General features: G+C 34.6%; 1 protein-coding gene across 1 annotated transcript in view; it reads left to right on the plus strand.

Annotated features, from left to right (window-relative positions):
* Positions 1-13,209, plus strand: part of aifm3 (AIF family member 3) — an 18,556-nt gene extending 5,347 nt beyond the window's left edge. Inside the window, exons 3-16 of the mRNA XM_073840109.1 lie at positions 1,390-1,400; positions 1,836-1,948; positions 2,111-2,197; positions 2,397-2,488; positions 3,345-3,475; positions 3,676-3,791; positions 4,280-4,351; positions 4,668-4,731; positions 5,858-5,934; positions 6,173-6,290; positions 6,380-6,478; positions 6,601-6,676; positions 8,628-8,732; positions 10,024-13,209. Of these exons, the coding sequence (XP_073696210.1) occupies positions 1,390-1,400; positions 1,836-1,948; positions 2,111-2,197; positions 2,397-2,488; positions 3,345-3,475; positions 3,676-3,791; positions 4,280-4,351; positions 4,668-4,731; positions 5,858-5,934; positions 6,173-6,290; positions 6,380-6,478; positions 6,601-6,676; positions 8,628-8,732; positions 10,024-10,066 (1,204 nt within the window). The 3' untranslated portion in view covers positions 10,067-13,209. The remainder of the gene's footprint in view (positions 1-1,389; positions 1,401-1,835; positions 1,949-2,110; positions 2,198-2,396; positions 2,489-3,344; positions 3,476-3,675; positions 3,792-4,279; positions 4,352-4,667; positions 4,732-5,857; positions 5,935-6,172; positions 6,291-6,379; positions 6,479-6,600; positions 6,677-8,627; positions 8,733-10,023) is intronic.
* Position 13,210: the final 1 nt, after the last annotated feature.

Consider the following 13,210-nt stretch of genomic DNA (forward strand, 5'->3'; position numbering starts at 1 on the left):
ACAGCCGCAATGTATAATATGAACAGGGTTGCCAGGTTTTCACAACAAAACCCGCCCAACTGACCCTTCGCAAACAGCTTGATTGACAGGCGATCTGACCAATCCACCATTTTGTCCGACAAACAAACCAGACGAAGAGTAGATTAACTTTGGTTTACTTAAACTTGAAAAATGGTGTATTTCTGCGGTTAAAAGTTTTTTTTTCGTGCTTTAAAGGAGTAGTTCAATTTCAGAACAAAAATTTACAGATAATGTACTCACCCCCTTGTCATCCAAGATGTTCATGCCTTTCTTTCTTCAGTCATAAGAAAATTATGTTTTTTGAGGAAAACATTTCAGGATTTTTCTTTATATAATGGACTTCTATGGTGCCCCCGAGTTTGACCTTCCAAAATACAGCTTTTTAGAGGGCTCTAAAAGATCACAGCCGAGGAAAGAAGGGTCTTCTCTAGCAAAACGATCGGTTATTCTCTAAAAACAAATACAATTTATATACTTTTTAACCTCAAATGCTCATCTGGTCTAGCTCTGTTTGTACTCTGTGTAGAGATTAAAAAGTATATAAATTGTAGATGTTTTTAGAAAATAACTGATCGTTTTGCTAGATAAGACAATTCTTCCTCGGCTGGGATCATTTAGAGCCCTTTGAAGCTGCATTTAAACTGCATTTTGGAAGTTCAAACTCTGGGGCATCATAGAAGTCCATTATATAGAGAAAAATCTTGAAATGTTTTCCTTTAAAAACATCATTTCTTTACGACTGAAGAAAGAAAGATATGAATATCTTAGATGACAAGGGGGTGAGTACATTTGTACATCTGTACATTTTTTTTCTGAAAGTGAACTACTCCTTTAAGTAAAGAAGAAAAGATGATCCGTTTTGAACTAAAAGGCAATACAGTGTTCTGTGATGCCACAAAATGGAATTTATTGTATGAATTTCTTTAAAACATGGCAACATTTTAAAGCTGAGTTGCTTAATACCAGAAGTCGGACATAGCAAAAGTATGGCAAAAGAGGGCAGGTTTTTGCAAAGTGTCAATTGCTACTTTACTCAAAATTAATCAATTTCGAGGGGTGTCCCTTGGTAAAAATAGCAGTTTTCCAGGTATATCAGAGGCTTAATATCCTGTTATTGGGGTCGCTGCAGACATGAAAAACAATTTGCATCAAGTATTAAAGTAACCCAATTCCGCAGAAAAAATGCGGATTTTGCAACACTGAATATGAAGATACGCAACTTCAGAGCCCTTATGAAAACCGATCATGTGCTGCGTTCGTCCAATTAGTGACACTGACATTGCAAAAAAGAATGTGAACCCAGGGTTTTGAATGAAAATGTGAAACGTAAGCTTATGAATGCCCTATAATTGATTAATGAATGTTTAGATCGACCCAGAGTTAGATATTTAGAGTGTGAAAAGCCCTGTCATTTATTTAATTGTGCTGATGAAACTGGATAATGTACAAATAAATGTCATTTAATATGCCATGACAGAACAACATTGAGTCATTTGATTACATAATTTCCTGTCTCAAACTGAATTTTTATAGGGTCCAAAGGGTATGTCATCTTTAAACATAAGACAATGCAATTACTGCTTGTTAAGTTAAAATAAAGATAAAGTGTAAGAGATAACATTCAAAGCTTCAAATAAAATAAAGCATTTTTGAACAGATACATAAACAAAGCCACTAGTTCGATTTTCTTTTTAGGAAATAGTCTTACTTTTCACTTCAAATTAGATCAGTCTGCCTTTTTGTTAATGATTAAAAAAAGTATTTAAGACTAGTCTAAACAGTTTGTCTTGACCTCTGTTGATGTTCTTACTCAGGTCCTGCTGCTCTGGTGTGCGCTGAGACTCTGAGGCAGGAGGGTTTCACAGACCGTATAGTGATGTGCACCATGGACAAACATCTGCCTTACGACAGGCCTAAACTGAGTAAGGTTTGTACACAGAACAGTCCATAGAACAGTGTGGGAATTTTACAATATAAAGTTTTACAATATGAAATGCACATAAGAGAGAAGGTTTTATCTTGACAACACATACGCGCTAAAATTCAGCAGATATGGTATTGATTTGATGCCCATCCCTCTCTTCTTCAGTGTTTAGAGAGCACAGCTGAGCAGCTTCAGCTGCGTTCATCTGACTTCTTTCAGGCGCATGACATAGAGATACTTTTAGAGAAAGAGGTAAGAACACTTAACCTGAAATGTACTATAGTTTACTTCATTTACTGAGGAAAAACACTTATGAATGTGATGCTATTTCAGATCAGATGGTAATATTATGGTATTTTGAAAAAAAAAAAAATTAATTGATGTCTAAATCTGTGTCATTTGTACAAATTAATATTCAGAATTACATTAATTGCCATATGTTTCTTCACAGGTTGTCTCTGTGGATGTGAAGACACGGACTGCAACGTTTCGGGATGGTTTTAAAATAGAGTATCGAAAGCTTTTCATTGGCACAGGAAGCAGGTAAACATGACTACAGCTACCAAATGATCCTACACTGCCATTCAAAAGTTTAGAGTCAGTAAGATTTTATTTTATTTTTTAAAGAATTTAATACTTTTAATACTTTTCAGCAAGGGTGCATTCAACTGATTATAAGTGACAGTAAAGACTTTCACATTGATGCAAAAATATCTATTTCAAAATAATGCTTTCAAAAACATGCATTTAAAAAACATGATTTTGAAGATTAACATGGAAGCCTGTTTCTGTCACTTAAAAAAAAGGGTAATTGCGACTTTTTATCTTACAATTTACTTTTTCTCACAGTTGCATGGTACAAACTCACAATTCTGACTTTTTTTTCTCACAATTGCGAGTTATAAAGTCAGAATTGTGACATATAAACTCGCAATTCTGAGAAATTTAGTCAGAATTGTGTGATATAAACTCACAATTGCGAGTTTTTCTCAGAATTGTGAGTTTATATTGCGCATTTTTTGCTTTTTCTCAGAATTGTGAGTTTATATCTTGTATTTGTTACTTTTTTCTCATAATTGCGAGTTAAGCCAGAATTGTAAGATATAAACTCAAAATTGGACTTTATAACTCACAATTGTGAGTTTATATCTAATAATTCTGACTTTTTAACACACAATTGTGAGTTTATATCTCACAATTTAGAGAAAAAAGTTAGAAATGCGAGTTTGTATCACGCAATTCTGAATTTTTTTTTTTTAAAGAATTGTGAGATAAAAAGTCGCAAATACCTTTTATTTTTATTCAGTTGTGGAAATGGGCTTCTATATGATTAGATACAGGTACATTTATTTATTTATTTATATTTAATTAATAATTTCTACATCCTTCATCTTTACAGACCTAAACCTCTGAGCTACAAAGGCAAAGATGTGGGAAACGTGTTTCACCTCAGAACACCAGAAGATGCCAACAGCATTGCTACACTCGCCAGCAGTAAGAATGCTGTTATTGTTGGAACCTCATTTATTGGTAAGAGCTTACATGAAATACTGTATGTATTCACTGTGTAGTAATAATAGCTCCGAACAGTGTTTAGACACTGATGCCTTGAGTTGTGACTTATAACAAAATACCACGAGACACATATTCGAAAGACAGATGCACAAGCACACTTTTCAAGTAGATGTGTCCACATGTTTTTTGAATTCTATGTGCTGTTCTGTGTTCAGGTATGGAGGTGGCCGCAGCTCTTACAGATAAGGCTCACTCAGTGTCTGTGATCGGCATAGAGGCTGTACCATTCCGTAAAGCGCTCGGAGAGAAAGTGGGAAAAGCTTTAATGAAGGTGACAGAAAATAAATATATATGTAGAATGACATAAATGTGAATATTAAGATTTAAGCATCAAATAATCATTAAATGGTGTCAATCTGAGGTGCCCAACCTTTTTTATGAAGGTTTAAAAGTGAAATTTCTCTGAGGGTCGCATTTGCATTATACCCAGCTATATTGTAATTTTCAAAAATCAAATTCACTTATAATAATAAATTAGAAATAAAGATATTCGTATTTCCCCCCCTCTTACAATATGGCATGGCAGGCCAAATCAAAGATCATGGGGCCAAGGTTTGCACATTTCTAGTGTATATATTCTGAGTAACTGTATATACATAACTGTTTGAATCTAGTTTCTCTTCATACATACAGTAATAAACTATGACAGGATGAAAAGATGATTGCTGACTGTATATTATCCCTTGCTGTAACCACATTAAACATATATTCAAGGAGTATTTCTCTCATTACATTTTTTCATTTTGTTTCTCTCCTCAGTTGTTTGACTCAAACAGGGTGAAGTTCTACATGTTGAACGAGGTGTGGGAGATGCGAGGGCATAATGGACAGGTATCATGAAAGTGAGAGAAACAGGAGTTCAGTGAAGTGTAGGGCTCTCTTTCTCACCTCTCTCTCTTTCTTTCTCTCTCTTTTGCTCTCATTCCTGTAGAGTGATTAATTACAGCTGTTTTCACAGTAGCACTGCTTAGCTTTGAATATTTTGTACACAGCAATTGCAATTGCAAACACGAGTGAGCTCACAGTCAGCAAAGTAAATGTATAATTGAGAATAAGCAGGACTGTGATCTATTATGAAATGACATGTTTGATAAATATTTATAATGAATACATATTTATATATATTTATATGTTTTTGTTTTGATAGTTAAAAGAAGTGGTTCTAAAAAGTGGCAAAGTCTTGAGAGCTGACGTCTGTGTTATCGGCATAGGTGAGTCTTGGCTACAAAAATAAATAATGAAATATAATTATCAAAGTTTTTTTTTTAAATAAGTCTCTTTTGCTAACTAATGCTGCATTTGTTTAATAAAAAGTACAGCAAAAACTAATATTGTGACTATAATTTTACTATTTAAAATAACTGTTTTTTTATTTTAATATATTTTAAAATGAAATTTATTTCTGTTATGCATCCTTATTCTTCAGTGTCACATGATCCTTCAGAAATCATTCTACTGTACTGATTTGCTGCTTGAGAAATATTTCTTATTATTTTCAATGTTAAAAACAGGGGTGCTGCTTAATTTTTTCATGCAAATTGAGATGCATATTTTTTCCAGGGTTCTTTGATGAATAGAAAGTTCAAAAGAACAGCATTTATTTGAAATATAATTATTTTGTAACATTCTCAAAGTCTTAACAGTAGTAAATTTCTTATTTCTGACCCAGAGTGACACACACACACACACACACACACACACACACACACACACACACACACACACACACACACACACACACACACATGTATATAATACGTGGGGCATGTTGTCACAGTACTGTATATGCATTACAGTTTATAATAGTAAGTTGTCACAATGGAAACTTGCAATCAACCAGGCTTTTCAGCAAGATTTAAACAGTAAAACAATTCTGAAATACAAAGCGATTCATGAAACAAAGCAAAGCATAGGTTTAAAACGTGTGACAACATGCCCCAATGAAAAATTTGTGCTGTGGACCTGATCGTAAGTGTGTGTGTGTGTGTGTGTGTGTACCTGGTATTCATCACGTTATGGGGACCAAATGTCCCCACAAGGATAGTAATACCAGTAGATTTTGACCTTGTGGGGACATTTCTTAGGTCCCCATGAGGAAACAAGCTTATAAATCATGCACAATGAGTTTTTTTTGAGGAAGTACAAGTGTGCACAATCTCCTGTGAGGGCTAGGTTTAGGTGTAGGGTAGGTGTAGGGCGATAGAAAATATGGTTTGTACAGTATGAAAAACATTATGCCTATGGAATGTCCCCATAAAACATATAAACCCAACGTGTGTGTGTGTGTGTGTGTGTGTGTGTGTGTGTGTGTGTGTGTGTGTGTGTGTGTGTGTTTAGGCTCCAGTCCAGCCACTGCATTCCTGAAGCAAAGTGGAGTGCACATGGACTCCAAAGGATTCATCCCAGTCAATAAGGTTCAGTTCACTCTGCATTCTGCACTGTACATCTGTTACTGCATCTTATAGCACATTAACATCTGTTCCCATTCAGAACGTGTGTGTTTCTGCAACCTGTGCTAATCATGCTTTTGTCTACTGTATCAGTGATAAATTGTTGTTTTAATACGATGACCTTGAGTATTGCATGATAATAAGATACAAAGGATAAGCTACAGTACACAGCCTATGTAAACTTACACCTTAACCCTTTCAGACCATGCAGACGAACATTGACGGGGTTTTCGCTGGAGGTGACATGGTAACGTTTCCTCTAGCTCTACGCAGCAATAAGAAGGTGAACATACCCCACTGGCAGATGGCTCACGTACACGGTAAGACCTGTAGGCCACTGGGATGTATTCATGTGCTTAAGATGGCATTTTTTTATAAATAATGTTTGTTTTTCTGTCTTCCACCACAGGTAGAGTGGCTGCCCTTAGCATGATGGGAAAGGCCTCAGACATGAAAACGGTGCCTTATTTCTGGACAGCCATGTTTGGAAAAAGCATACGATATGCAGGTCAGGACAAACTACACATGAAAAAAAAAACACACTTCATTTAGATTAAATGAATGACTGACGTAATTTCAGTGTCAGTGCTCTTCTGCTGCATCTCAAGTGCTTTAAATCTTGTTGTCAAGGCTATGGAGACGGCTTTGATGATGTCGTCATCCAGGGGGATTTGGATGAGCAGAAATTTGTGGCATTCTACACAAAGTGAGTTGATTTGATTCATACTGTCTTCAGCCATTAAGAATTACTGATTGATCGATTCATCACATCAAAAATCTATTCGGATTTAGATCAAGGATGTGATTATTATTGTTGTATATTATGATGCAGTACTAAATTTTTTATTTTGTAGTACAAAACTATTGCAATAGCAATATATTTCTTAATTGGTTTGTTTATTGGTTTTGTTCTAACTAAAAAAGTAACTAATTATGCTACTTAGTTACTTTTTATGGAAAGTAATGCATTACGTTACTTTTGCATTACTTTTTAAATCTGGGCAGGGCTTGCTTGTTTGTTTTTAATATAAAAAGTTATATTTTTGGAAATGTAAAAGCCTTTTTACACCAAAAGCCTCAGGCTTAGAGAAAAGTAAATTCACGTCTGTACAGTAGACCGCAGAAGAAAAAATGTCAACTCTTCAGCAAAAAAAAAAGGAAAACAAATGTTAGATTATCTTAAAGTAATTTTTGCTTATTAGTATGGATGAATTGGATCATCGAAGGTTGGCAGCAAAGACATCAGTTAATAAAATGGGATTAAATACATAAAGGATATTTGTATTATTTAACATATTTAATTATTGCAGGTTTGCATTGAATTTCACCGATTTTATTCATAGAATAGGAATACTGTATCTGTTTTTTAGTGAGTGAGATTATTTTTTGCATGTTCACATTTATTCTAGAACTAAAGTAGCATCTTACAATTTCTCTCAACATGGGGACAGGAGAGCGTTTAATCAATAAATGGGGGTGGGGGGGTAACTCAGATATTTTCTTGTCAATTAAAAAGTAATACGTTACTTTTCTAGTTACTTGGAAAAAGTAATATTATTGCGTAACTTGCGTTACTTGTAATGCGTTACCCCCAACACTGATTGCAACACACTTAGTTAACCCAAAAATCAACATTTTGTCATTTACTTGTATGAAATACATTTCCAAACTTATGTATGAAATTCTTCTGTTAAAGGATTCGTTCACTTTCAGAATAAAAGTTTCCTGATAATTTACTTACCTCCACGTCATCCAAGATGTTCATGTCTTTCTTTCTTCTGTCAAATAGAAATGAAGGTTTTAAGAAAAACGTTCCAGGATTTTTCTCCATATAGCGAACCTCAATGGGAGCCAATGGGTTGAAGGTCCAAATTGCCCACGATTCCAGCTGAGGAATAAGGGTCTTAACTAGCAAAACGATTGGTTTTCTAAAAAGATATAAAAATGCATGTCTTCACGCATTGTGTAATCTTGATGGAAAAGTCATGCGTGGTTAGTTCTTCGTCTGTGTACTTTGGTTCAAAAAGGTAGGGTAGGGTGAATAACTCTATCTTATTTTCTTCTCCAAGTTCAGAATCGTCTGACATCGTTGTTTTACCTTTTTTTGTAAAGGGCGTTTGACTTTCTTTGCACGTTTGCTTTGTAATCACTGGGTCGTTCTTCCACCTATGTTACATGTGTGTGATTACATAATCGTGTAGAGCGCTTTGAAGCTGCATTGAAACTGCAATTTGGACCTTCAACCCGTTAGATCCCATTTAAGTCCACTATATGGAGAAAATTCCTGGAATGTTTTTTGACTGAAGAAAGACATAAACATCTTAGATGACATAGTGGTGAGTAAATTATCAGGAACAGTTGTTGGCAGCCATTGACTTCCATAGTATTTTTTCCATTCCTTTAAACCCACTCAGAACTGCTTAGAAATGCCTTGGCAACCACTTGCATTGTAACTGTGAGTTTTGCATAGACAAGCACTATTCAGTTTACCTCGGAAAATATAGAAATGTATTACTATATGATTTATAGTAGTATTTAATATCATACTGTATTATTGCTGTTGTAGCAGTACATATTGATATTTGACTTCTTAGTGTATTTCCTGCGCAGCTGATGCAAGCTGTGTGTGTTGTGTGTTTAATCTGCGGTGGTTACAGGAGTGAGGAGGTGGTAGCCGTGGCCAGTATGAACTACGATCCCATTGTGTCACGGGTTGCAGAAGTCTTTGGCTCTGGAAAGACGATTAGGAAACGTGACGTGGAGTAAGTACATTTTCTAGTTTCACAGAAAACAACCGACGTAGTAAGATTTTCCATGGTTTAAACATGTCAATGCAAAAGTGAAGTTTTTCACATTGATTATGATGTTTCTTAAGCAGCAAAACAGCATATGAGAATGCTCATGTGGCACTGAAGACTGGAGTAATGATGCTGAAAATTCAGCTTTGCATCAAAGGAATAAATTACATTTTAAAATATATTCAAATAGAAAACAGGTATTAAAAATTGTAATAACATTTCATAATATTGGTATTTTTAATCAAATAAATGCAGCTTTGGTGAGCATAAGAGACTTCTTTCAGTTTACTACACAGTGCATGAGAAAATCCCCATTGTAATGAGTTTATTTTTGCCCCATTCACAAGCGCTTACTCTTAATGCAAGGATGTTTGTGCAACCTAGCAAGTGTGGAAGAATGACCTACATTATTTTACATTTGTGTCCTACATAACAAGACCTGTTCACACACCACCAGTATTTACATACTATTACAGTTCTATTAATAGTTTGAAATCAGTTTTTATTTTTATATTTTCAGTTATCATTGTAAATATTGTTTAATTTTTAATAAGTTTTGACCTTTGTTATTTTTTTTTACATTAAAATATTATTAAAATATTTAATATTACAATTTAGGTTTAATATATATTTAATTACACTTTTTCTGTTAGTTCAGTTTTAGAACTGAACTTTTTTTTTTTTTTTGAACTTTCAAATTTTAGCTTCTAATGTAGATTTAGCTTAAGTTTTTTATCTAATATATATTTTTTAAGTTTTAATTGTTTAAATTTACTTTAATTACCAAACACATTTTAATAGTTTTAGTTTAAGAATATAACCTCGTTAGCGAGAATAAACAATAACCTTTTTTTGTCAAATTTAAGTTTTTTCTTTAAATTAAATTAATTCAAATAACAAATATATATTTTAATAGTTTTAGGTTATGATTTTAATCCTGACACACACTACTTGCATTTGAACCTTACACTCTTAAAAATAAAGGTTCTTTATTGGCATCAATGGTTCTGTGAAGAACATCCATGGAACCTTTCAAATGCAGATAAGGTTCTTTACAGTTCAAAAAGGTTCTTTAGATTTTGAAATCTTGGTTCTTTTAGGAACTGTTCACTAAAACGGTCTGTGGGGAACCAAAAATGGTTCTTCTATGGCATCACAGCAAACACCCTTTTGAAACCTATGTTTTTAAGAGTGTACCTTAGCGAAGACAATATCTGATGTTTGAAAATCTGCATTATATTATTTTCCACTGTAGGACAGGAGACATGTCATGGCTGATCGATAAAGGCTCGCAGTGAGAATGCGATCGGCTCAGCACAGCAAGCTCCTTGAGTTTTCCTTGCCAAACTTGGACGATCTACTGTAACAGACGTAGTCTTAGTGCTGCAGTTGGTTAAGTGGGACACAAGATGGGAGACGTACACCGTCCTAACCCTAGCACCTGGGCCGTTCCGAGGACATCGTCCCCGTGAGGTGGCACCTCTCTCCGGGCCTGGAACGTTCACAGCACTAACAAATGAGCCATACCTGGTTTTTAACCCTCTGTACTAGACGGGACACTTCTTTCTCTCTCCTTCTTGCGGGTTGGTCGACTCTTTTGCATGAAGCATCTGCCTGTACACAATGTTCACGGGAGAGCGGTTAAGGGGAATTATCATATTTTATTTTGTACATGTGACTTTGTATATAGCTGTTAACTGAAGATGCATTCAAACAATAAGACTGCACTTTTTTTCTACCGAACCTCTGCTACTGAATAGCCAGGCTACGGGAACGAGAACAGAGCTTATGTCTGGCTCACATCGAAATATGCAGCTTCGCTTGTGGCAGTTTGTAGACGTAGAGAGAGCAGATGCATGATAATTCATATGCATAGGGCATTAGTTTTCATCAAGACTCTTCCAAAGGATCTTAATGTGGGATCATTATTCAGGGAAGGTAACAAGGTCCATATGTCAATGTCTACGAATATAAATCAGATTTAATATATGATATAGTATTAATATATTTCTGAATTCACAGGTAGATGGGTGACTCTCACAAAGCCAAAATCCAAAAGAAATGAAAACAAAATATATATATTTTGCTTAACCCCAAGAAGATTAAGCCTGTTTTAGGACCTTTAAAGGATTGGTTAACTTCCAGAACAAAAATGTACTCACACTTGTCATCCAAGAGGTTCATGTCTTTCTTTCTTCAGTCGTCCTATAGTGGACTTCAATGGTGCCGACGAGTTTGAACTTCCAAAATGCTGTTTAAATGCAGCTTCAAATATCTCTAAATGATCCCTGCCGAGCAATAAGACTCCTATCTAGCGAAACGATCTGCCATTTTCTAAAATAAATGAATATTTATAGACTTTTTAACCACAAATGCTTGTCTTGTCTAGCTCTCCGATGCACATGCATACTCTGTGCGCTCTGGTTAAAGACAGTTAGGATGTCCAAAAATTCCCAAAATTGTCCTACATCGCTGTTTTTCCTTTTTTGTAAAGGGTGTTTGATCTACTTTGCACGTTCACTTTGTAAACACTAGGTTGGTACTTCTGCAGCAATGTAGGACAATTTTAAAGTTGGAGGAGAAAATGAGATGGGAGTTTTTCGACATATCATAACCGTATTGACTCAGAATTTACAGAGATCACGACAAGATGAGCATTTGTGGTGAAAAAGTGTATAAATATTAATTTATTTAAGAAAATGACTGGTCGTTTTGCTAGATAAGACCCTTATTCCTTGGCTGGGATCGTTTAGAGTCCTTTGAAGATGCATTTAAACTGCATTTTGAAAGTTTAAACTCGTGGGCACCTTTGAAGTCCACTATATGGAGAGAAATCCTGAAATGTTTTCCTCAAAAAACATAATTTCTTTACGACTGAAGAAAGAAAGACATGAGTATTTTGGATGACAAGGGGGTGAGTAAATTATCTGTAAATTTTTGTTCTGAAAGTGAAATTATTTTTTCATTGTGACATTTTCGAAACCTTTACCCCAAATTCTCATTATTGTAATGCAAAATAATAAATATATCAGGGTCAGAAATGATTTTTAATCATTAATTTCAATATTTTAATTGATTTCCAGGGGCAATTTTATTTATTTTTTATCACCCTATTAATATAAAAACCATATGCTGTCATTAGTGTCAAATACATTTACCCAATTTAACATTTTAAACTGTTGCCAATAATAGACTCTTTAAAACTGTATCTAAATCATACATGTAAAAATCTGGAGAGCTCATAGGGCTGCAGTGTTATAACAAATATTGTCATAATACAATACTGCTCTTAATATTGTAATAATGATCATTAATATCGATATAGAAAACAATATAACGTTTTTGTTTCATTTTGGGAACGTCACATTCTGGCTTCACACACAAACATGTCGGTTCACGACATTAGACAAGTCTAGCACAAGTTATGGAAAAACTGAAGTTATAATCACTAAAGCTACGAAATTAATCTTTTATTTACCTTGTATCTTCACTGTGTTGTTCATGGTGAGGGAATTCGCGAATAATCAATCATTAACAACTTCAGCATTCAGAGGCGCGTCACGTTAGATTTAGTTAGTCAGCGCTGAAAACGCGCCAATTTACAGGTGCTTTAAATTAGTCAGCGCTGACTAATCTAAGCGCCTCTGATTGGCCAATACATTCCTAAATTCAACAGAAACGCGTTTGATTGGTTATAAGGCTCAACGCTGCACAAAACCAAGTTTAAAAGCAATGTTATGCATTGTGAGCAAATCATGTAATTCTCTTTTCATTTATGTTCGTATTTCATTTTATGTAATACCTTGTTTAATTGAATTTATGGGGCATTTTTGCTACAAACCCTCATTAATTTCTAACCCAGAGATATTTGATTTTATATTTGAACCAGGAATACATTTTATTTTAAAATACATTTTAACATTTTATATAAATACAGTATACCCCCTTTTACATTTTAAGGGCATTATTTTCACCAGAATTAAGCACATTTCCCCCAGTTTCTCCTTACTTCAGTGTTTCACTTATTACTGTGATACAACAAAATATATATAGTACTTTCTTTTTTCTTTTAAAAGAAGACATTTTGGGAGGGAACTATGACCTGGTTGTGTTATTGACAGGCTTCATGAATTGCTGGATCTCTCAGCAATTAGGCATTTCAAAATTTCCATGGCAATAATGCAATACTATATATTTTGAATGTTCTCACCCCAAACTGAAGCATGAGCCCGTGCACCAGGACTGGCCTGAAACATTCGCTGACCTTTAACAATGACAATATACCTCTTGCTCATGGGAACTGTGGTTGCCCTGCTAGAAAAATTGCACAAGATGACAAATATTTAAAGCTATAACTTTATCTATAGAAATGCTCGTATTATAAGAGGCTTGTATTTTCTGACTAATCGCAAAATGATTTATTGATGACAAACTGATTGATT

The sequence above is a fragment of the Garra rufa genome, chromosome 5 (genome assembly GCF_049309525.1).
Source record: "Garra rufa chromosome 5, GarRuf1.0, whole genome shotgun sequence".
NCBI lineage: Eukaryota > Metazoa > Chordata > Actinopteri > Cypriniformes > Cyprinidae > Garra > Garra rufa.